At 34.2% G+C, this 26,137-nt stretch overlaps 3 protein-coding genes across 5 annotated transcripts; 2 read left to right on the top strand and 1 right to left on the bottom strand.

The window, feature by feature from the left end:
• Positions 1-1,557: 1,557 nt before the first annotated feature.
• LOC144557855 (uncharacterized) lies at positions 1,558-5,492 on the top strand. Of its 3 annotated transcripts, none has more exons than XM_078306487.1 (5): positions 1,558-1,760; positions 2,664-2,869; positions 3,059-3,766; positions 4,030-4,177; positions 4,608-5,492. In XM_078306487.1, exons 3-5 carry the CDS (start codon positions 3,095-3,097, stop codon positions 5,210-5,212), a joined length of 1,425 nt encoding a protein of 474 aa, XP_078162613.1. In that variant the 5' UTR covers positions 1,558-1,760; positions 2,664-2,869; positions 3,059-3,094; the 3' UTR covers positions 5,213-5,492. The 3 variants fall into 3 exon arrangements, with proteins under 3 accessions (XP_078162613.1, XP_078162621.1, XP_078162607.1); XM_078306495.1 differs by having other exon boundaries at positions 1,602-1,760; positions 2,694-2,869; XM_078306481.1 differs by lacking the exon at positions 1,558-1,760 and having other exon boundaries at positions 1,976-2,869.
• Positions 5,493-6,301: 809 nt separating this feature from the next.
• Positions 6,302-12,306, bottom strand: LOC144557876 (cyclin-A2-1-like). Its single transcript, XM_078306507.1, has 12 exons — positions 12,106-12,306; positions 10,659-11,213; positions 10,265-10,511; positions 9,840-9,946; positions 9,484-9,576; positions 9,224-9,357; positions 9,016-9,091; positions 8,853-8,929; positions 8,718-8,751; positions 8,080-8,226; positions 6,667-6,801; positions 6,302-6,581 (listed from the first exon to the last, which is right to left on the bottom strand). The coding sequence occupies exons 2-12, from the start codon at positions 11,169-11,171 to the stop codon at positions 6,525-6,527; spliced, it is 1,620 nt and encodes a 539-aa protein (XP_078162633.1). The 5' UTR covers positions 11,172-11,213; positions 12,106-12,306; the 3' UTR covers positions 6,302-6,524.
• Positions 12,307-17,029: 4,723 nt separating this feature from the next.
• Positions 17,030-21,436, top strand: LOC144557883 (O-fucosyltransferase family protein). The gene is made up of 10 exons (XM_078306518.1): positions 17,030-17,313; positions 17,419-17,465; positions 17,715-17,823; positions 18,057-18,138; positions 18,246-18,316; positions 18,511-18,599; positions 18,735-18,858; positions 19,128-19,411; positions 19,763-19,892; positions 20,655-21,436. The coding sequence occupies exons 1-10, from the start codon at positions 17,308-17,310 to the stop codon at positions 21,273-21,275; spliced, it is 1,563 nt and encodes a 520-aa protein (XP_078162644.1). The 5' UTR covers positions 17,030-17,307; the 3' UTR covers positions 21,276-21,436.
• The last annotated feature ends 4,701 nt before the right edge of the window (positions 21,437-26,137 follow it).

Here is a 26,137-nt window from a genome sequence, read left to right on the forward strand (position 1 = left end):
CATCGTCTTTCAGCTCACTCTGTTAGTAGTGTAGTAGTTAGTTGCATTACTATGTCATGTTGTGTGATTTCTTGCATCTATCATTTATGGGGTCTAATTTTAAAAGTAGACGACGCAGTGTCTATTATTTATGGGGTCTAATTTTAAAAGTATACGACTCAGCGTATTCATGTGACTGCATTTGGGTAATTTTCGAGGTTCCTTTAGAATATTCTCTCTTGCACGGGCTGGTCCTTTTAGGGGACCTAGGAAGCACGAGGTGGGGTCCAGCAAGGATCCTATGGACATAATAAATTTTTTATTTTTTTGTTCAAAATTGTAGAATTGTGATTGGAGAAGAAAGGGGGGGGGGGGGGGAGAGAGGAAGAAGAATTAAAAAAGATTGTGATTGGAGAATTGGTTGGTAGGGTAAAGGGTAAAGGGAAAGTAAGCAGCGTCAGCGCCTGGCCAGCCTTTCACCCCTCCAAAAAATAATTCAGCTCCTCTCAGCGATTAGCGGTCGGCTCTCACCAGCTTGCTCATTAGTTTAAGGCAGCTTCTCCAGTTGCACAAGGCCCATTATTTATAGGCCCGCAATGATTCCGCTCTCTCTCCTTCTCTACTTGTGGGACTAATTAGTTAAAACGGAACCAAGCCTGCAAGCCATGAAGCCTATTAGCCTAGCCCCCTTTTCTTGGCCGGATCACCGGACTATTATTTATTATTGTATTTTATTTAAATATTGATTATCTCTGCTGCTCCTGAGTCCCGAGTCCTGAATCCTGAATCCTGATTGTGGCTTATGTGGACACATCTAGTGCCATTTGACCATTTCTGTCATAAAAGCTGCTTAATTACCTCAGATTTTGTAAATCATCAATAATTTCATGCTCCTGTTCTTTTCAGATGTCAACACTTAATTAATTAATTAATTAATTAATACGGTGCTACGAAAGACAGGTAAGGTACGTATAATTAGATTGCCGACTCTCTGTATATATGATCTGGCAACAAATATATATAATAGAAATGGTACATATCTCCATCCTCTTAGTTTCACAATATATATCATGAACAATATAATGGTTAAGGCTGTCAGGATATTAAATAAATGTCGTATCTGTTACTTGGTCTATAATTTTTATTTTATTTTAGAAAAGCAAGAAATTAATGTTAATCGAATGTGCAGAGCGTATTTAAGTCATGTATAGTCGGACAAGAGGGAGATCCGACGCCCTGTTGGACTTGTTATATCTGCATTAAATTATAGTCATGTATGCGCGAATCTTATTGACAATCGAATGACTCATAACTGGCGTAGTACATAATTTGGTACGATTCCCATTGCACTGCCTCCGATTCAGATACATACATTAATACATACATAGACATTAGACAGTGATGAGTGATGAGTGATCACGTGTTGATGAATGATGATAAAGATAACAGAGAGACAACTAAAACTAATCAATCAAATTTGAAACTTCAAACTTTGATGAAAACGATTACCATTCATTAAAACCCCCTTAATTTCACTCTTCCCTGCCCCCACCCCTCTCCACCTTTCCCATTCCATTCATTCTTTATTTTTTTATTTTTTTTCTAAATTTCTTTATTTATAATATCTCTTCTCTTCTCTTCATTATTTTATCCGTTTTGGATATTCTAAAATAAGAAAATAAGAGGGATTTATTTTCCGACTTGATTGCTCATCGGAGATCTTTTGCAATTGGAGCGGCGCAAGTTTTGAGTTTGCTTGGAGGGAGGAGCTGCTGGAGAAGGTACGAAATTGAAATTCGTGATTTCAGATATCTAGCTAATTGTTTTATTTTCAGCCTATCTAATCTAATATTCAAATATTAATTCTCTCCCCAACAAGAAAAACATTCTCAATTTCTGCTTCATATACCTCCGTAATACTTAATTTCTGCTTGTAATATTGTTGCAATGATCAAAATTGTTCCATTTGGGATCCATCGGTGATCACCGCCTGCATTGGAATTTTCTTTCTTCAAGCCATGTGATTTCAATTTCATTTCTGGTGTTTGCTGGGAGGTTCAATTTCAATTTTCAATTTGTTTTGCTTTGCTGATAATCAATCGAGATCAATTATATATTTCCTGTAATCACAACTCTGGATCATGCATGGGAGAAATTTAAATTTAAGTTTCTTATTGAAATACCTGATATCAGACTTGATTCTGATATGATTTTGCTTTTTCTTCTAAATTAAAAAATTATTGTTACTTTCATCTTCAAAACATTTCAAATATATTCAGTTTCTGAGCAAGTTCTGCTTCTTAGTGCACCTTAGTTTGACTACTTCAAGAGACTGTCCTTTATATTATTGAAAACCCTAATACTGCAAATAGGCAGGTGAGTATACTTCATTTTGGTTTCTTAATATGACATGCATATTATTTTTTCATGAAAATCATATGACTTTGCGCCTTGAAAAATTCAATTCCTTTCTTATTAAGTTTGATAAAGCATTGATATATTCCCTTGATGGGAACATTGTTTCTCAATATTGTTGTTTATCTGAATAAACAATTTAAAATAAATACATAGAAAAACATTGTTATTCTTGACCTATTATTTCCCACCACAAGATATGCAGTGATTTATTGTTCTTTATTGTAATTGCACTATCATGTCCCCAAAATTTCCTTTTCTTTTTCCAGATTTTTCTCATTTTTTTTCTTTGGAAAAAGGAGGCAGCTTTATTTTTGGAGTCGTCGCCCCGAAGTTGTGTTGCTATAAACCTCACCAGGGTTTGCCTTTTAATTGAAGCTTAACTTCAATTCAGGCTTCTCTCTTCATTGGTTCAACATGATCATGATTTCTCTTTCTTCTTGGTGTCTTATGAATTGCGTGGAAGCTTAAAATGGTAAATACAGCTTTAAAGCATTATATCAGGACCAAATCCATCTGATACTATATTAGGTGTGTATTGCTCCTTGTAATTTTTGTGTAATAGCTTTTATAAATTTCTTCAAAGTCTAGTCTCTAAGCCAGACCAAAGCCTGTTTTGTTGATGTCACAATACTGATCTTCAATTTTTTTTATATTTTGAAAGTTTTACTCCTGCTTGGGGAAAGTGTGAAATAGAAGAATGAGCAACAGCTCAAGAAGAGAGACCTCCAACAACATGAACTATGGCGAGAGTATACTTGTAATTCACCGAAAAAGAACCTCTCTCTCAGCAAAACTTGGATTTGATGAAGAACACCAAACAAATAAGGCCTTAGTGAATGCATTGTTATCTGGCCAACCAATGAAAGGAAGCAACCATTCTCTCATAAATAACATGTCGAGATTGCAAAATTCATGGAAACCAAAGGTCAAGAAACAAAAGTTGCAGTCAACAGACAGGACTGAAATCATCTCGAGTTCTTCACAAGCTATGCACAACTCAAAAGATGAAATCCCATTGATTCTACGTAACAATGGTGAAATACGAAAATTGGCTGAATCTGCGAAGGATGACTGTAAAGAGAACTATGGACCAGTCACTTCTTGTGAAACAGTTCAAAAACTGACAAAAACATTGGTATTGCCCCTAAATTCTGTGGTAAATAGTACGACCGGCTTTGAGGTCCAAGGCACTGGTCTATTAAATGCGGATATTGCAAAAATCCCATACGTACGGAGTATAATTTCAGCTGATCAAGTTGGCATCTCATTAGATCCCAAGAATTCATTTGCCTTTGATGGGGTACTTTTTGAAGAGAAAATTGGGGGAGGTTTAACAAATGGCGAAGAAGTTGCTTCAAACCAACCAAAGGTTAGTCCTTACAGAAGAATTTAATTCTACCAGCTGGATTTAATACTTATTATTTCTTGCTGTGAAACTTAAATTGGAGTAAAATATTTCTATTTTTCTAATTTCTTAAGCCAGTCAGCTTTTTGTACATATCTAGAGATGTAACTTGTGTGATTGGGTCAAGTAAGATTATATAAATTTGAATTTCATTGATCTCATGTAATTAGTTACTGTTTGGTCAATTGCTTTTTCTTACTCTTTTGTTTGTTGAATTATGAAATCAGGACTCCTTTACTGGAATGGAAGACACCACAGGCTCAGCCTCTCCGTCAGAATCATTGGAGGCCAGGCAGCCAAGCCCAGTTTCAGTACTGGAGTCTCCATTAGAGCGAGAAAGGTTGTGCTACAAGCGAGTCATTGCAGATCCTCAAGGTAATTAATGCATCAATATTGTACCCTTTTCTGGAACTTTTCATACAAGCACATTATTTTTTCCTCATGGTGATTCTGCAATTTCGTCACGATAAGCCCTTTTATATATTTTTTTTGTACATTTCTCCTTTTTTGTGCAATGGTCTTGCAGTTTCAGTAGTAACCGAACCATTTAGTCGCTTACAGATTTGATTGGTGTTGATACATTTTGTGCCTTCTTTGGGCTTACTTTCTGATAAGGAAAGTTATTATGCTTTTATTTTATTTTCCTTTTGACTTAATCGAAGATCCTTACATGCCTTTTAATACTTTCCAATTGACAACCAATGGATAAAATTTCGAAAGTATTGACAGTCACATTCAAAGTGTTAGTTACTTGCAACTATAACTTTATATAATCTTTGTTTCTAAAATCATTTATACACCACAGAGCTTCAAAAGCAACTGGGTCTTCTTAAATTTGAGCTGGACAGAGTCGACGAACCACAAATCAAAATAGAACCTCTACATTTGATCGAAGACATAAAGCTGGAATTCACATGCGAAGAAGAGAGAGATTTCTCGTACGTGCTTGACATTCTAATTGATTCTGGCTTCCACGGTGTGGTCGACCAAAAGAGATTACTCAGAATATGCTACGATCGTCACTCACCTGTGGGCCCCGTGGTTTTTTCAAATCTTGAGAAAAAGTATAAAAAGATTGGTGGATGGTCTGTATCAGAGAGAAAGCTTCTTTTTGATCTTGTAAATTCAATCCTGGCTGAGATTCTCGCTCCTTGCACGGAGTTGAGACCGTGGTCTAAGGCTGACAGACAACTGGGGCCCATGTGGGGTCAAGAGGGCCTTGTTGAAAAATTGTGGCAAATTGTGGAAAGGGAAAAGGAATTGCTACCAAAGGGAGATCCTCTGTGGAAGGCGTTTGATTTAAAATGGATTAAATTGGGAGACCAGATTGATTTAATTGCGAGGGAAATCGAGAGGAGTATAAAGGATGAGCTTCTAGAAGAACTTGTTTCAGAGTTTTTATTGGATTAGCTTATCATGTGTGCATTGTTTGTGGAATGTTTTGGGAAGAGATAGGATGCTTAGGTTTTTTTTTTATTAAATATGAGTTGTTTGAAAACAGTAGCCAAAGGTATATATATAAATGTATGGATTTAAATCAATGCTGTGAAGCTGTGGATACCTACGGAATAGCCAAATAAGCATGCCATTGAGAGAGAGATTGTTTTTTTTTCTCTGTACATGAGGTATTGGAAGTTGTGTGTTCAAGGTTCTTGAATATATATTAAAAAAAGTTCCTCATTATTTATATTTATTTGAATATTTTTCCTTTTGTAATTTTATTTGCCAGCGTATTTTGTCAATTCGTCTCAATTGAACTAGGTACAGATGAAAACTGGCATGAAAATAGAGAAGAGAAGCAAAATTTAATTTCCTCCAATATTTTGTCAAGAAAACCAGAGATTTTCTCCACCTACTGTTTTAGGCACAGAGTGACTTGATTGGTCGGCTTTGAAGACGTGCTTTAAGAATTTCAGATTGAACTGAAAGAAGAATTTCATTGATTAATTTATCCTACTTTTACAATACATCTCTAAATTGTATTTATAATATTTTTAAGGGGGAATATCATGTATTTTCCAATTTTGGTAATTTGTATTTTTCATTTTTGGTTTAGTTGGGAGAATAGGGTTTTAACTGGTAAAAGTTGCATTGGGTTTGCTAATTGCACCCAGAACTTGCAACTCCAACACATGCGCTTCTGGGACCCTAATAGAGGGGAGCAGATCACCTGCCCCCCGGGGTGCAGGATTTTCCTGCCCCCTCAGTCACTGTGGGGTGGGGTCGGATTTAGGATGGGTGGGGTCGGGTTTAGGGTTTGGGGTGAGTGGGGCCCACTAACAGTGACTCTGGGGCAGGAAATTTCTGCCCCCAGGGGGGCAGGAGATTCGATCCCCTAATAGAGACATTGTGTTTGTTTAATTAGAATTGATTGAAGCATTCTGCTATTTATAGGAAGGGAATGTTGGTTTATATAAGCTCGTATTTGTTTTTTTGTCAATTGGTCTCAATGTTTATTAAAACATACAACTCATCATCAAAGTTAATCCAACATACGCATACACAGCAAACTATTAATGATTGTCATAAATAAAAAAACAACATTTGTTTCGCCAATCAGATGGCCTAATAAACACAGCAAAAAAAAAAAAACCTACTGACAGAAATCAGAACATGACCACTTCTATTCAATTTGAATTTACTAACAAACCAAGAAAATATATAGCAAAGAATAAAAAACTTTTCAGTGTCAATATAGAGGTCGTATGCCATCTACCACCCGCTAGCAGAATAAGGAGTCAGGTAGCTCAGGTGATGTCAGGCACGCCACAGAGGAAAACTGTACAGAAAACACAAAAATGGATTAATTTATTTATTTTACACAGCACCACTGAATATTGGTAGAACTTTGAATATATGTGCACCTTATCCTGCTGATACTTTTGTCGAATTGCTTTCAGACTGCATTTTTTGGTGTTGATTTGCAAATCTCTCAGTGTGAGAATAGAATTCTTTATGTCACAGCTCTTGTAGCCGGTATAATGTTCAAGGGTAATATTCTGCATATATAAAAGCCAAATAAAAATGTTTTAAGTAAAATATCCTATTACCAGCTAACAATAGGGAAGAGTAACAAACACTGAGTAATACATAGAATCACAAGAAAATGATTAGTTTTATGCCTGACAGAACCTTAGGTCGAGTTGTTGAATGTTACATGTGAATAACCCTAACAAAACTGAATCTAATTGTGAACTAAGAACTGTAAACTGGTCCCTCCTGTGTCAGGAGTAATATGGTAATTTCCTGGAGTTTAACGGTTCTGTCTGTCTAAACTTTGTGTTTTAGCAATGCATAATTTGCAAAAATTTGCAAAAATGAATAAAATATGAAGGAAGCTTGTTGGATATGTAGATTTTATTTGCAGGAACACTAAAGAAAGACAACCTTTTAATTGCCAAGTGATAATATCTTAAAGAATGTTATCTAAGTGGAAAAGATCAAGATTGATCTCGAGTAAAAACTAGCATGTGCACAGAATTCACAGGTCAAAAGAGAATAAAAACAACTGAGAGAGGACAAATATAAGGTCTAACTAGAAAACAATATGCCATAAGAGACTACATAGAAGATTGAGAGATAACTCTGAAGAATGAAGTAAATATAGAATTAAATTATAGTCATGAAGAGAATTTTAAAGCAAAGGGCAGTGCACCAAGCACCAACTCTTGAACACCAAAATTTGGAAATAAGTTTTTTCCATGAAATCCAAGAACAGTATTATGAAAATCCATCTCTTATAACTTCTGATACTGCATGTTTAAATTTATAAACAAGGTAAAATAGGGAAATTATTTCAAAACTTCCTTCTGTAATACTGAAAACCAAGTGTCATGTGTTAGCTCACAATTTGTTGAATTATAGGTTGCTTCATTATTCATTACTAAATATATGCATCATCGTAAGATGTACTTAGCAAAATATAAATAAAGAAACTGCAAAAGTGAATTAAATTAAGAGGCAAACAAACCATATGAATGCCACCCCCTCACATGGAAAAAAAGGTACATGTGAGGGAGCCAGCTGGACTGGACAACCACAAGAATACCTCCCATTGAATCCTCCTATATCTGTACACCCGTCCCCACCCGTAAGTACAACGGACAAAAAGGTGAGCACAAAATAAAGAAAACAAAAAACAACTTGCAGACTTGTAAGGGGGAGAAACAGCAAAATTGAAGCACATAAGGAGAAACTAGAAAGTGAAAACAAAGAGGCAGTAATTTTGCAAAGAAAATAAAAGTTTGGAGAGAGAGAGGGGAGGCGAAGGAAATTACCCACGGGTTAGTAGATTGGTCGAGGGTCCACTGAGCAAGAAAAACAGCAGCTGAGGCAATCACTGATGGCAAGAATTCAAGGAAGCTGTATTCTACCAGTGTCAGCTCAGCCAGATAGTTTGTAAGATGCATCAGCGCAGGGTGCACCTGCCATTATTTTACACACATGTATCAGGAAAGAGAAAATAATAGTATGTATCAAGGGATTCTGGATAACAACCACTACTTTATCAGTATCTCTTTTATGAAGCTAATTACAACTGTATGGACTCAAGCACTAGCAGGACATGGTGACTTCCTAGTTTACAGCAACTGCTTGTGGACATGTTAGTTTTCAGTTAATTCAACATGTTTGAGGCAAATTAGCTAGTTTATCCTACTATAAATTGCATGGCTGAACAATTAAAATTCTCTTCATGACTATAATCGAAATATGAGGTATCATTTGCAAAAAATGCTTTGCATATATATTCTGTACAGCAAGGGATATAAATTACATGGCTGAACAACAATATCCAATTGGGACATAGTTAGGAAACAACAAATACTATCATGGTCAGTTGGTCACACAAGAAACTATAAACTTGATTAAGCAACTACAGCAGACAACATTTTCAGAAATTGACACACTGTAATACCTTGGAAGAGGCTTGCGCTGCTCGAAGAAATCTCCTGAAATGATAAATTCAATGCAAGTGATAGTCAATACAAAGGTTTGACAAGTTAAAAGTAGCTCTTAAAATGAAAATAAACAGCATTGGGTTATAAATAACCTGAGAAATATCTTTGTTGTTGGAATGGAGATATTATAGCCCACCAATGACAGCACTTGCCTCTCCATTTTTAGTACCTGATGCAATAGTATGACAATAGTAAGAATATGAGGTTTTGATTGTTTGAGTTGGATTGTTGGTTACTGTTGGGGTGGGGAGTTACCTCAGCCTTGCTGTATGAATTGTCAGTGATGAAGCAGAACTCCTGCACACGAGGAGCGCATATCTCTTCATACTTACTGAAAAGGAAGAAGTTTTATTAGCAAATTATGATTTCATTTATGCACATATAAACCTACAAGTAATTATTTTTATGTTTCTGCTCATTACATCACAAAATGATATTCAATTTCTGAGATACATTGACTTACGAGGCAATCAACATGCATGTTATTCCAAGAAGCTGAAGCCGTTGCCTCTCAATTTTGTTCATCGAGAGAAATCGGTCGATAAGGTACACTGTCAAATACAGGGTATCAGGGACTAGGCAGTACTCATCACAGACCTGTGTCAAATCCATTAACAAACCATAATTAAAAAGTATCATTACTTCCAATAAAGAAGACATAAAATGAGTTGGGAATAAACGAACTACTGTCTAACTTCAAGAAGAAAAAAAATCAGGGCAAACCTCGACAAGCCAATCGACTAAGACTGCACGCATATTCTGTGTAACATCAGTCTGCAGTCTCTCCAGAAAATCAGAAGAAGGCCTTCTGATAAGCTGGTAAGAATTTTTAAAATAAAGAAAAAGTGTAAGAAGATAGATTGAAGAATATATCTTAGCATGCTGAGAATGAAGTACAATTTCTATCATAGCATGTAGGTCATTGCAATATATCATTAGTATTTGATGAAAATTACTTTAGGACCAGAGTTCTAAAACACCAAACATAACATTCCAAAGCTAACGGAACAGATATGAAGAGGGAAAAAAAAAAATAAACAAAAGAGAGCACAGAGCTTTATATAATTAGGTCCCATTACCTCATTAGCCCGGAAGTTTCTGTAAATGTCAGATGCATAAATGGAGCACATTCGAGCATTCGACTTTTCACAGTCTATGTTCACAATTCCAGAGCTAGTTGTATCTCCTACATGAGCAAAAAATCAGTTCACTATAGTTTTATAAATCTCCTAAAATTAATAACAACATGTGTGCCCCAAAAAAGTTAGAGATATTGTTACAGAAGCCCTTATAACACAGAAAAAGTTACTTTCTTCCTTCCTCGATTAGTCATTTTGTGGAATAATAATTACCACCTATTTCTGTTTAGGGAAGCAAGGGAAGTATAGAAGCAGTTTCATAAATATCTTGCAAGTCATGTTATACAAATGCAATTTTCAGTGGTTGCATGCTATTTTCATTGTGAAGAGGCATGCAGTATAAATTTAGAATGCAAACTAGTTACCATTCATAGCGTCAGCGTTCATAAAAAAACCACGAGCCCCAGAACTACTTTCTTCTAGAAAGATCTTTCCAATGCTTTCTCCATCCTTATTTGAGTGCCTCGCCGAAGAAGAAACCTCTTTTGACCCATTTTCGTGAAGATTTAAGTCTTCAACATTCTTCAACTCTTGTTTTTTATGCTCAGCGGGAGACTTAGCCTCTTCTATAGACTTGAAAATACCCAGATAGCCCTCAGATAAGACATTGGTCTGAAACATAAAACATAAATAAATACAGGAAAATTATACTACTAATAGTGGTAAAGTAACGTGCTCTCTGGAAAACGTAACAATTTATACATGCTGGATGTGGCATGTACAAGGCAAACTGTTACAGTCTAAAACTAAAAACTCTACCTGTGCTTTTGGTACAGGGAAAGAAGAGTCAATCAGCACGCCATCACATAGGACATTTGATGCTTCTCTCAATGTCGCACGCCTCTTATTTGGTACGACGAGAGTGGTACCAGCACCATTGTGGGTACTTCCATCAGTAACAGGCCTTTTTCCCCTCCCTTTCTTAGTTCCCACACACAGATCAGTCATCTTTACATTCGATGTCATTCCTACATCGCATTTAATATCAGCTAAAGCTGGTCTCTTTGCTCTCCCCTTTTGCTGGCCCTTGGTATCAGAAACTGCATTTTTGGGGTTTCCCTTTTGAATTCCCAGATTAGAAGAAACCATGATTTGGGGGGCATTTTCGTCAGACACTCCTCTAGTAGTTCTCCTTTTAGGTGGATCAGGTTTCTTTAGTGGTACCAGAGGAGGGGCCGCACCATTTGCACGAGAAGCTGCAGAACGGGACCGCGTGATGCGGCCAATGTGCTGTTGGAAACCGGCAATAGAAGAATTCTCCTTAGCTTCCATACCTCAACAGCACATATAAGCTGTTTCTTACAAAATAAACACCTGCAAGAGAAAGGAATAGAAGAGATTAAATATGTGCTTAAATTAAGAAGAACAAAATAGTACTAATAAAAGAACAATTTATTAGTTTGCTACATCCTTTTTTATTTTATTTTTTTTAAAAGAAGTTTCTTAGTAAATTACTAGATTGGAATCAAAACCCTAAATGCAGTGCACATGTGAATGTTTCAAAATCAGGTAACAAATCAAAGAGAGAGATGCACTGCTTGGATCCCAAACACCAAAGATCATATAATTAGCCAAGACTTACTACCTCCCAATAAATCAATTGAGAGATGCACTGAAATAAAATAAAGAAAGTGCAAAAGTAACAGATCAAGTGGTTTAAATTTTTAAACCCTAAGTACCCAACATTGTACAAAGAACGAACAGGTCTTAAAATAACAATAAAATACACAGAAAATTCTCTCAAAAGAATGTAACATATATAAGGGGTTTATGCAAATAACTGTTTATATACAAAATCACTGAAACTGCAACCAAAAATTATAATAAACTAAGAAGTGAGAACCCTAACCCAAAGAAGAAGGAATTGAAGTGAATTTTGAAACAATGGAAATTCTCATTCTATTATGGGTCCTGAGAATAGCCAAACAGAAATTAAATTTTCACAAATCTATGTTGTATTAATTATTGCGTGCCTGAAAACCAAGTAAAATATGGTCGGAACACAGGAACAACGACTTAAAACAAGAAAAGGATTTCAAGAAAGAGAAATCGTAAAACCCTATATACAAAGATCCGCCGATTTTTTTTACGTCGGACTAGCTAGGTTATCTAGGTCATCACCGAGACCAAATAAAAAAGAAAGTAGCTAAAAAGTTAGAGCTAGGGTCTTGCTTAATTGAAAGAAATCGGAAAAAAAAAAACTCACCTTGTTTATCAAAACTCAAAAGCGAACGGCGACTCTCGATCAAAGGCCCGATCAGAGAGAGAAGATCCGATCGAGATAGAGAGAGAGGGAGATCGGTGGAGGTATAGAAGCAAGAGAGAGAGAGAGAGAGGAAAAGAGAAGAATTTGAAAATTGAAAGAGAGGCAAGAAACAACACTCTACTTTCTCTCTCTCTCACGTTCTCAATCGTTTTTTTGGAACAATGGCGAATGAATGTATTTTTAGACCCCCCGCTTCTTCTTAAATTATCCTAAATGCACCGGGCTCACAAATAAAAGTAGAAAAACCATCCGGATGACATGTGGGTTCCACTTTGTTAATATTTACGAACCATGTGTAAGGAATATATTCATTTGAAATCCCGCTCCGATCTGCATATTTCACGGTGGCTCTTTTGACCGACTGACAGGCGGACCCCACCCTAATGCGAGTAAGATACAAATAGAATAGAATAGAATAGAATAGAATAGAATAGAATAGAATAGAATACAAGTGTCAAGTGTGTGGGGTTTGTGTTTTGGTGTTAGCGCCTAAATGGCTAAATGGAAGGAAGATTCGATAATTTTCTATAATTTTGATTTGAAGTTGGGTCGAATACTCGAATCGAATTTTCACAAGTATTCAAGTGGAGTTAGTTCTTCATATCACCTGACCTGAATGCCTTTTATTTTATTTTATTTTAACTCTCTTTCTTTTTACCCAAAATTAATGTCCACCACACACTACCATCACTCAGAATATTATTTCTTTGCATTTTCATTCCCTAAATTTATTCAATAATCATTTATTAAAAAAAATATTCTACTTAAGTAATGTAATTTTCGACCAGAATAATAGTGTTAAAATTAAATCATTCAATTTGAAATTAAATAAAGAAAAAAACGGGTGCGAGGTCAGATTAACTAGTCTTAAAATACGAAGCATAATTGGCAAAATTAAGTGCATGCATGGATTCAATTAAACCGGGCAAATGGAGACGCATCTCATTTTCAAAATTCAAAATTAATTAAAATAAATGCATGGTGCTAGAAGCCTAGAAGCATAAATAATTGCTGTTTCTCTAAAGGAGAATCTTTTTTCGTGTTCCAATCATGCGTTGTATTATTGAAACTATAAATTCATGCGTTGATTTTAAGGTCATGTGCTTTTTTCGCGTGACAATAATATATTCATAGATTCAAAGATTATTTAAAATTTCAAGCAAAAAAAAAAGATTATTTAAATCCCAAGGTTTTAAAAAAAAATTCTTTGTTACAATCCGTTTATCGTAATATACATTGTAACACAAAATAAAATATATTTAGAATATTAAATAGAATGAATTATCAATATATATTTCTTCTTTGGAATATTGGGACCAGTAAATAAATAATGGTAGATTATGGTAGATTTAAGTCATATACAATGGTTGTATTTTGATAGTTGAGTTTCAAAAATTATGTTATTATATTTTCAAAAGTTAAATGAAGCCACAATAAAAGCACATAATTTAAAGTATTCGGATTTTTCAAAAGCAAAGCTACAAATCGCTTGCAATTGCTACCAAATTCTTTACAATATCAGATTTATTTGGAGAAAAATTTACAAATTTAGGTTGCAATTTATAGGTGAATAGGTGACCAAACCCGTTACTTTTGCAGGAAACCAGAATCAATATACCATTTCTTTGTAAATTGTCTTTTAATCTCTTGTATATGGCACTGGATAGCAAATCATAGCAATTTTATTTTCAATTCTGAAAAATAGCTGATCTCTGGTTATTAGACGCTTGGATTCCATTAAAAGATAGTTTATTAATTGAATTAAATACGGCAGCTACTATTTGGGTTATTTGATTGAGAAAAGGTTTCTGTCCACTGAGTTTTGTCCACCATTTGTCCACAACCTTATCCACTCCCATTTAACTGTCTTTTAACGGAAATATCCCCCACCGTTTTTTCTATCGTCTCCGTTTTTTCTGTCCGGTCAAAAAAGAACAAAATATCCCCCAATAATTCTGCTTGCATCTTATCCGCTTAGGGGCACACGCGTGCTGTACTAAGATTTCCTAACCGTCTGATCTCCTGAGTTGACTGTACATGAACCCCGAGAATATCGAAGACTGAAGGATGAGTTATTTCTGCTCAGTTGTGGAAGATCTCTTCAATCTGGACTTCAGATCCAGTTCAATACCTGACCGAGTAAAGTGAGATCTGACTCGTTAGTTTTTAACGAAAATCTATTTCTCTTATCCAATTTGACAAATTATAAAATCACGACAGAAATGTTTTTCTCCAAAATTAGCTTTCCTCTCTCTCACCTCTCTCACCTCTCTACCGACGGCCGCAACGGTAACGAGAGTGGATAAGAAAGAGATGATCGGATCAGATCAGAAGAATAATCTGGATCGGCCGCGACGGCAACGAAATCGTAATTGTTATTTTTTGTATTTACCTTCTCTGATTCATTTTTCCTTTGCAATGTCGATTTTAATTGAGATTACTGACTCGATCTCGTTTTTTATACATGATCGCAATGGAACCTTCAATCGTGGAGCGCGGTCGAATAGAAGTTGTTTTTATTGAAGAGCACAACAAAATTCAAATCTAGTAAGTTATTTATGTTGAATTTGTTGTTTTCGTTGTATGCAGTAACAGATCTAGCATTTCAAATGAAATCTGGAGGAAAGAGATGATAGAGAGACAATATGGAGTATTGATTTGTTAATTTTATTGTATTGCCCCGTTAATTTTACAGTATTCATCTTGTCATTTTACAGTATTCATCTTGTGAAAATCTAGAGAAAATAGATGATAGAGAGGCGATATGGAGTATTAATCTGTTAATTTTACAGTATTGCCTTGTTAATTTTACAGTATTCATCTTGTCATTTTACAGTATTCATCTTGTGGAAATCTGGAGGAAAGAGATTTTACAGTATTTATCTTGTAATTTTACAGTATTCATCTTGTGAAAATCTGGAGAAAAGAGATGATAGACTCATCTGAACAACATTCAATTGAAAATTCTACTGTATAGAAGATTCAATTTTACAGTTCTGCTGATTCAATTTTACAGTATACAAGATTCAATTATAAATTTTATTGGAGTATTGATTTGTTAATTTTACAGTATTCATCTTGTAATTTTACAGTATTCATCTTGTGAAAATCTGGAGGAAGGAGATGATAGAGAGGCTTCTTACTCATCCGAACAAGATTCAATTGAAAATTCTACTGTATACAAGATTCAATTTTACAGTTTTGCTGATTCAATTTTATAGTATACAAGATTCAATTGTAAATTTTACTGTGTAGAAGATTCAATTTTACAGTATACAAGATTCAATTTTATAATATACAAGATTCAATTTTACAGTATACAAGATTCAACCCAGTGCGGACGCTAATAATTAAATCTAACTGCCAATAACCGCTAATAACTAACTCTAACTGCCAATAACTTCCTATAACTGTAATTTCTGAAAGTACATTTATTTTGTCCTGTTGTGCAAGTTGCAATCTTTTTCTAACTATCATGGGACCACTTCAAATAGTTGCTGGATGTTTTGTGTTTAACTGATATATTTTATGTGATATATTGTCTAATTATACAGCATATAGAAGTAATTTTACAGTATTCGCTCAAGTCAAAGCTGTGGACAAATGGTGGACAAAAGACTGTGGACAATTAAACGCTTCCTATTTGATTAGCCAGAAATAATGTATGCTTTAATAATGTCATTTCCATATGTAACTTCCTTAGGTTTAAAAATTATATCTCTAACTACATATTGGTGCAAATTTAACCTCGATGAATCTTTTTTTAAACCTAGTTTAATTTTACCCATGGATATTTCTTATCTATTCCAGACACGATTATAATTCTATCGGAGACAGATACGTCTCAATAAATCAGCAGCAGTTGGGATTCAGAGAAAGAACCATGTCATAGTTTAGAGAGGTCAGATCTCTCTGAGTATCTCAGAAACCGTGCAGATATGGATGTCATTGATGCAGCTTTCTTCTCTACTGACACTCCTGATCCCACTACTACACATACTAGTTTCTCCCTAGCAAGCTCTTCTACTTCAACCTAGTTGCCTTAGTCTTTACTTAGTTCAAAAACTTAATTAATATCTAGATGAATATTTCTAATTGTTCAGCTACTATGTCATGATATGTTTTTTTTAGATATCTCCTTACTGCTTCACAGTTAGAGAGATCTTTTGTTATAGCTTATGTATTATCTTTAGCTTCCATATTTTGTAAGTGCTAATTATATGGATCCCTTTTGTATGAACATTTGTTTCTAATGAATAACACCACTATTATCCAAAAAAACTTTATAGTATAATAAAATTAACGTATTATTTAATAGGGAAAATTTCCCATGCATGTACTCATACAAATTTCTGAAATAACCAATATCTCAAAAAAAACATCATAATATTCAATATTCCCATAAAAATTGACCATTATTATTTCTATCCCCTTTTAATAATGAAATATTTGATTTAACTTTTTTATAAACTGAACTGACCAATATAGCCCTTGGATTTGAAGTTGAGATGTCCATTACTCATAAAGTAGTGTTTCTTCCTCCGTGATATATTGAGACCAAATTATTTTGCAAATGTGTCTCTCAGTCCCAGTTCTTCTGGAGATAACGCCAATTTTGAGTTGATCAATCACTAAAATACATAGTGCAGCCCAGATCGATCGACCCTTCTTTAATTTACAACAAATGACCAAACCTTCCTTCCTATCTGATGTGGCAAATTAAAGCAAGATCAATTCTTGCTTGCTTGCTTGCTTGTTGAGGTTATCCATCACGGGATCTATTCTTACACAATATGTTGTCCGTTCGATATAACATCTGACCGATCGTGGCCGTCCGTTGTGAACCTGCTCCTATCCTCTCTCTCTCTCTCTCGCGAAATCTCGTTTGTTCTCGCTTCTATACCCCAGCGGCCAGTGCCAGACGATAGTGATCTCATCTAACCAAGTGACGATCGATCTGCTTCTCCTGATCACCATTTCCAAATTATTCTACTGCTCTCTCTTTCTAGTTTCTACTGCCTCCCTTCCCTTCGCTTCCCTTCCGCTTCCAACAAATCCAACAGAAGAGAAGAGAAGAGAAGAGAAGAGAAGAGAAGAGAAGAGAAGAGAGGAGCTTCTCCTCAAACCATCACCACTACCACCATGCCTGTTCGTTTCTCTTTCTTTCTCTCCCGCCTTTTCTAGATCTAGGGTTCTTCTTTTCTTCTAATCTTCCTCAATTATGTTTTATTTTTATCCTTGTCGGATTCATAGGTGAGACCGCGAGTTGGATCCAGGCACTTCAAGCAGCAGCATCCCTGGTCAGTCATTACATCCCTCCTTCACATATGCTGCATTCCTAAATTACAAATTAATTTTAAGCAAACTAACTTTACCACTGTACTTACTTTCCAAAAAAACTAAAATTGTTTTTCATTCTACTTGAAACATATAGTAAAAATGTTATTTACAATTTGGTTTAATTGCTTGTTAAATATGTCGAACGACCTTCTTCAAATTTGCATTCATTTTACTTGTGTGATTTGCACATTCTTCTGTTCAATCTATAGGTTGAAAGGGTTGTCAACCAGGCTTGGAATTGCAACGCTTGTCCTTGTCATTTGCATTATTTCCTTCGTCTATTCTGTTGGGTTTACTAATTCTTCTTACAATGTCGAGGTTTCTATTCTTTTCATCTCTATTCTCTTCTTATATTAAATTAATATACTTTGAAAGTGTTAATATTTCTCAACTGAGGTAAAATTGAGACAAACTGGGGACAAGTTGTTGACATTTTATTACAATACCATTTGATTGGGCTAAATTTCGGTATCAACTATCAATTCGACTTGAAACATTTTAGGTAATCAGTACCGAGTCAGTATCTATAAAATTCGTTACCTATTTGCCAGAATATTGATGTTGATAAACTCTGGAGAACAGCTGATTCGGGTGGTTGGAGATCTTCATCAGCCCCACGATCCTATTGGCCACGTGCGTGTAAATTTTTCAAATAATATCAACACATCACAGCGTTTCATTTTTTAGGACATAAATTGGGTCATACTGAGTCCAAGTACATTTATTTTATTTGATTTCAGCCCCGCCAACTGAGACTAATGGATTTTTACGTGTGCGCTGTAATGGTGGCTTGAATCAACAAAGAACTGCGGTATGAATATTCTGAAAAGATTGAAAATATTGTATGCATTTGAGTGTTATCAGCATCATATCATAAACTTATACATTTTTCTATCGTCTTGATCCTTTTGTAGATTGATATTTTCTTTTCCTTTATATGATTTTGTATTGTTAATTGCATACAACATAGTATTATTACTCAACTGTTTTACATAAATATTGCAGATATGTAATGCTGTTGTGGCTGCACGTATAATGAATGCCACACTGGTATTGCCCGAGTTGGATACAAACTCTTTTTGGCGGGATGAGAGGTACATTTTTTTTCTCTTATTAGGCAAAACTTTGTCTAATGTGAGCTTATGAACCAAATTTCTCTATCAAATCCATTTTTTTTTATTGCATTTGCTGACTGAATTTAAAAAAGTTTGTTTGTACCTACCACTCAGTGGGTTTCCAGGTATCTATGATGTTGAGCATTTCGTCAAAACCTTGAGGTATGATATTCGCATTGTTAAGGGCCTTCCAGAAGTCACTTCAAAAGGAAAGACCAAGAAGTTGAAAGCTCATCAGGTTTGGAACAGTGATGCTTAATTAAGATATGATATATGTTCTTACTAGGCATGACACACATAAGGATGTTTTTTATTTGGATACCATTTTGGTCAGGTTTCTTATTGTCAATTGCTGGTAAATCGAGTACCATTTCAAAGTTGAGTTCAATTATCAAATTGGGTTGCAGTTGGTGTTTGTTATAGAATTCATGCTTAAATGAGGATGAATTTGGGTTATATAATGTTGATATCTCACAGTTATTACCTTTCTTGTAACACATTTCTCAGATAAGGCCACCAAGAGATGCACCACTGAGCTGGTACACGACCTTTGCACTAGAGAAGATGAAGCAGCATGGAGCAATCTACCTCACCCCATTCTCACATCGTTTGGCTGAGGATATCGACGAGCCTGAGTTACAGAGGCTGAGATGTCGTGTAAATTACCACGCATTGCGCTTTAAGCCGAATATCATGAAAATAAGCAGTGAGATTGTGAACAGGCTAAGATCTCAAGGGCATTTTATGTCAATTCACCTTCGGTTCGAGATGGACATGCTCGCTTTTGCTGGGTATATGAGTTTGTTTCTATTTGAATCCTCTTTGTTTAGTGGGGCTGGTATACAGATATATGCTATCACATGTAGTCTACCGCTGCAAAATTAGAAATATTTCATGCTTATACACCTATACAATCAATGAGGAATATGAACTGTATGCCTCCTATTCTTCTTCCATATACCACAATGAAAGGATTAGTAATTACTAAATCCTTTTTATCTATTATTTTTATTTTTCTTTCATGCCAGTTTCTAAGAAGCTATAGGAAGTAAATGTTTCTGAGGGTATATACTAAATACTTATATACACTGTTTAACTTTTGAGTCAAATCTCACTTTGATGAACTTTTGAAATTTATTTAGGTGTGTAGACATATTTACTCCTGCAGAACAGAAAATTCTGATAAAATATCGGAAGGAAAATTTTGCTGAGAAGGAGCTTGTATATAGAGAGAGGAGACTCATTGGAAAATGTCCCTTGACACCAGAAGAGGTAATCTTGATCAATTTTATATATTTTACTATTTCTTTTGATTAGACTACCATCTTTATTTTGTTACTTGTATCAGTTACCAATTCTGCCCTTCGATGAAGTGGTGTCAGTATATATAAGGGAGTGAGGCTACAGTACTATGCACAATGCATATTGTTCTGTACTATGGATCAATATCTTCATTTTTAAATTATAAACAGTAATTCCAAACTGTTCAATATGAATAGTATGAAAATGTACTTGTAGATCAAAATTTACATTTTTTAGTTTTTTTTTTTACTATTATTTTAGATAGGTAGAAAATTACTTGATCTAAATTCCGAACCATTAAAAAATATGATTTTGCTACATGTCTAAAAAAATAGTAAAAAATTTTGAAAAAAAATATAAAATCTTGTCTTTAAGTATATTTCCCTATGGAGATCATGTTGACGGTCGGATCGACTGTTTGGGCTTTGAAACAAAGATATAGTTCCATAGTACAGACCAATTTGCGCTATGCATTGTACCATAGCCTCACTCAAATTGAGAGATGATCTGGCACTTGAGTGAGATTTCCCTTTCTATTGGGTTTAAGACTTCTACCTTTTTAGGGTCGGCATTATTTTTGAATTTTGGGAAATGGCATAGATTTGATTATTTCCTTTCTATAATGATTTTGCAATTCACTCCCCTTTTCCAAGGTTAAACTGTAAACACGAGACATTTAGCTTCAATTTTTGTTTTTACCTATCAATTTTTATTGCCTTGCCACATCTGCAGGTGGGACTGGTCCTAAGGTCAATGGGCTTCGATAACTCGACCCGAATCTACCTGGCCTCTGGTGAACTGTTTGGTGGGGACCGCTTCATGAAGCCCTTTCGTGCCTTATTCCCCAACTTGGAGAACCACAGCACAGTGGGTCCCGAGAAACTTGAAGAGAATGCACGTGGTCTTGCTGGGTCTGCTGTGGACTACATGGTATGCCTCCTGTCAGACATCTTCATGCCGACCTATGATGGGCCCAGTAATTTTGCAAATAATTTAATGGGGCATAGGTTGTATTACGGTTTCAGAACCACAATTACACCAAATAGGAAGGCATTGGCACCGGTTTTTATGGACAGAGAGGAGGGTAAGGGAGACAGGTTTGAGGAGAGGGTTAGAAAGGTCATGTTTAGTACTGGAAAATTTGGTGGTCCCCACAAGAGGATCCGGCCGGAGTCGTTTTATACGAACTCTTGGCCGGAGTGCTTTTGCCAAGTGAATGCAAGGAATAAGAGAGACAAGTGCCCGCCTAGTAATGTAGTCGAATTGTTGGAGAGTAGATTGCAGAGTGAGGAGCTCGACGAGTCAGAGAATAGTAATAGTACTGCTGGTTTGTCAGATGATAGTTTTATATGAGTCTCGTTATATTATTTTCCATTTTAGTTTTTTTACTATCATTGTTATTATTCATTTTTGTTCCTCTTGGTTGGGGTGGGGTTAGAGGTCTAAGTTTTACAGTTGGTCAGGTTATCCTTTCAAGAGAGAGAGAGAGAGAGTTTTTTGCTTTTGGATGTTAACAACTTACAACAGAGGATGAATTTGTAGCTGTGAAATATGAAAAACAATCTGTGCTTCTTTCCATGAGATTTTTCAGAGACTTGGGATGGTCTTTTTGGAGCGCATGGGAAAAAAAACAATATATTGCGCATTTTGATTAATTTTTGACCTTGCATATCGAAAATGAGAAATTAGAACACGGCTTTTTTTAATATAGGATGAGAGCTACGACTGGTTATGGATTTTGGGATAAGGCATTAAAGACTTTCTTTTCTCTTTGTTAGATAACATCTAACTGATAAACTTCAACAAAATAAACGTTTTTTTTTTTTTATTGTTCAAGGAACCAAATAAAATTCTTCTCTCTTTTTGATGGTCCTGTTACCATAGCAAGTAGCATTTTGGGAAAGGGTTAAAAAAATAAGAACAGACATTAGTCCATATACCTTGAACCTCCACTCCAAGTGCCAAGTGAGAGAGGCGTGACATCTACGAGAAGAAGGTGTTGGACATCTTTGTTGCCTTGGCCGCTTAAATTTGCATGCTTCTACATAGATCCTCAGCCTCCGCATTGCCGGCCTTAGAGTCCCGGCCTGTAATGTCTAATTTCTTGTGATTTCTTTTGTTTTTTCCTAATTCCTTTTGGATTAGTTAAAACTTAAAACTTTCTCTTGTAGTTGTAGCCCAATAATATATTAGCTCTTGGTCAAGGACTCTCTGCTGAGACTGAGACTAAAAGGCCGGCCCAATCCAGGCCCAAAAATAGACTAGTTGACTCAATTTATTGTTAAATTCCATTTTTAATTTTTAGTTGGCAGCACGTTCATTTTGTTCATTATCTGTCAAAACAAAATGTTAAGCTCCATCGCTTTGAATTTTGACTCAATTTGTTATATATTATAGCCCAAAGAGCCTAATTAAAGACTCCATCGCTTTGAATTTGAATTTTGAATTTTGAATTTTGAAGTCTTGGTATTAATTGGCTGTCAGGATGAAAATGTATGATTTCTGAATTTTTTTTTTATTGCAATACAATTACTTCGTGAAAATAGATCGTTAGAATTATAATTTTGTTTATTTCGGCTCTATATCAGAGGTGAGAGGCGTTGAATGAATGTTTTTGGTTCCATTAATTAATTAATTAATTTGATAATAAGATAAAAGGAAAAATGCATCATGCATGCATGTCTTTTTCTAAGTAATCCCTCCTCTGAGTCCTCTCTTAATTTGCTCCTCACGTTATTCCCACTTTGAGATCACATATAGTCTGACATTTATAATAAAATAAATATATAAAAAACTACGGATTTACTGTAGTAATATGAGTTTTTGTCTCTTTGGCGAAGAGACGCATGTTCAATTATCAAAAATAAAATTAAAAAAAATGCTGAAATCTACCCGAACCCTTTAATAAAATAAAATAAAATAAAATAACATAATATATAAAGAGTAGGGTTAATATACACTATTGGTTTTGTGCTCCAATCATATTCTATATCATTTTCTCTATTTTGTGCTCCAATCATATAAAGAATAGGGTTAATATACACTATTGGTTTTGTGCTCAATATGATTTTCATATTAAAATGTGATTGGAGATCAAATTATATATTTTTTTTGAAATTATTTTACTATTTTTTTAAATTGGTATAAAATTATTATTTTAGATGGTCCAGAATCTTCTGAAAATAGTGATTTTTTAAAAATGCATTAATTTTTTGTCCCGAATCCAACTCTTCTCTCTCGGAGAGATGCAGTTGCACATTCTTGTTCATCTACATTGAATCATTGATCTATTATTATTAATTGTTATTATTGTAATGAAGTTAATTGTATTCTGGATATTTATTAAAATTATGTCCGGATATTTGTTTGGTCATTGAAAACATTACAATACTCGACTTAAAGACATCTATTATAATAAGAATCTGGTGAGTAACAATTATTTTTACTATTCATTTTGCTTATACAAAATAAAAAAATAACATTAAATTAAATAACTAAATTCTAGTTTAAATTATACCTTAATTTAAGCAAACTATATAAAATAACGATTAAAATAAACATAAAATAAAAAAGGAGAAGAGAGATCTACCATACAAAGTTAAGCAATTAAACTGTTGATTTTCACAGTGAGCTAGTGTTTGGAGATGGTTTGGGGATAATTAAGGTTTACTAAAATATATAACATCACCACCATTGGTTCAATATATGAAGCAGTTAGTGTATACTAAAATAGATGTCCCAATTATTTACATCCTTACCCTTGAGAACATATGCCATCGGTTCAATATAGTCACGAGTTGTTATTGCTATGTATTGACACCAACGGCTCATGTTCCACAACAGATGACAAAAGTCACTTCCTCAATGGCATCGTATGTTGAGCCAAATCGATGTCAAATGTCACTCAATACCAACTGTACTTAAAATTTATCAATAGCAAAGGAGGCAGCAACAACAACAACAACAACAACAACAACAACAACAACAACAACAACAACAAAAAATAACAATAACAATAATTGCTCAATATTTGCATTTTCAAAATTCTAACGGTTGATCCGAACTGTTTAACATGATCTCCATATGAATATGTACTTGCAAACCAAATTTTACATTTTTTAGAATATTTTTCCTATTTTTTTAGATAGGTAGAAAATCACTTGATATGAAAATATTTTGAAAACTTAAATATTGAGCTGTTGCATGGAGATCTCTATGCTACACGTAGCATATTAGCATTTTTCATAAATAATATTAATAATAAAGAAAAAAAATGCATCATGAATATATGTCATTTTCTAGATAATTCCTCTTCCCTTAATTTGCTCCTCACATTAGTCCCACTCTGAGATAAGATATAGTCTTACATATATAATTTAACAATATAATAATGTGGGCAAAAGTTCTCCAGATATGCTTTATCACCTCATGTGGACCGTGTACCTCGATGAGTTCATTATTACAATTAATAATAGATCGATATGGATGAACAATATTAATGTATGTCCATCTGCACCTAGGAGGGACGGATGAGTTCATTATTACAATCAATTGACCATTACAAATACGTAAAATCAATCCATTCTTATAATTTGAGTAGGCCAAGCTTATCTGGGAGAAACTTAATTTGCATAAAATATTATATATCTCTCCTCCTTTTTAAGGAACTTAATGTCTAGATTCTGTAAGGGTTCTGATTTTTTTTGTTTTTTTTTTTCGAAAGGATGCTCAGCCGTTGAATTTTCAGATCGCACATAGACGAATTTTCCAAATTATGCACTTCAACACTTAAGCATACACTGGTCGCGCTGCATATGATCCCAGCGCCCGTGGACTGCGCGCCGCACCCGTGGACCGCACCTCTGAACCACGCACGGTGCCTGCGGACCAAGCCTGTGCACCACGCACCCTTTTTTTTTTTTTCTGTTGAAGGCGGGATTCGAACCTAGTTGGGTTCTTACTACTACACTAGAGTTCACATGTGTTATCTTGTAGATAAATATAGTATTTAACTATTTTTCTCTACAAATTTGATTTAAATTATAATTATATAAATATCATATATAAAATAATAAAAAAATATATATATATCAATAGCCGTATCGTATCCTTCATTTTTGAAAATTGCCGTATCGTCGTATCCGTATCGTATCAGTATTATTATTGCTTTGAGATTTGTGCAGCACGTATTTGAACGGTTGATTTTCAAAAAGGTCACACAAATAATGAAATAATGAAACACTTGATCTTCTTCATTTTATAATATTTTATAATGAAATAATCTGTTTCCGTTGCAACGCACAGGTACGATGCTAGTATTATGCTATATCTCATCTAAGAGTGGGACCAAATGTGCGAGGAACAATTCAAGGGAAGATTAAAAACCTAGAATATGACATGAATTCATGATGCAATTTTTTTAATCATATATCATATTAATTAACGCAACCGAACATTTCATGCATGTCCTCTTCACTTTGATCTTATCTTGACTTAAAAAATAAAACCCTCTACAAAGCATCAACAATAATAACAATATATTCTTTTATCCTTTTATTCAATTTGTATTGTATTTGATAGAACGAGTATGAGAAAGTTTTTTTTTTCTTTAAATTATTAGGTATTGATATGGGTAAAAAAAAATCATTAATTTATCAGATAAAAATATGAATAAAACCTATTTTTTACTCCTCACCCTATAGAGTAATTAATAATATAAAATTATATATGATATTTATTTTTATTTTTTCATATAAATATATAATATTTTTATTATTAAATTGATTTTACAACATTTTATATAAATTTTTATTTGACAATTCATGATGAAATTGAATATATCCATATAGTTTTTAATTAATAATTTATGACAAAATTTATTTATTAACAATATTTTATATCATTTATTGAATTAATAATTTATATATGTTTAAATAATGAGATCAAAACTTAAAAATGGGTTTATTATAATTTTTAATTTTTGTGATATTTGATACATGATCATGTATTTAATATATATATTTGTTTGTTATACTTTTAGATTAAATTATATATTCTATCAATTTATTTGATAATTACTGTGATTAATTTTGTTATATGTTATCTTAACAGATAAAAATAGAATATTGGTAAGCTAATATTTAATGGACATTGGTAGAGTATGAATAAGACATTTTATATAGAATGGATATGAATAAGACATTTAATGGATATTG

This window comes from Carex rostrata, chromosome 1, assembly GCF_964058835.1.
Source record: "Carex rostrata chromosome 1, lpCarRost1.2, whole genome shotgun sequence".
NCBI classification, from domain to species: Eukaryota; Viridiplantae; Streptophyta; class Magnoliopsida; order Poales; family Cyperaceae; genus Carex; species Carex rostrata.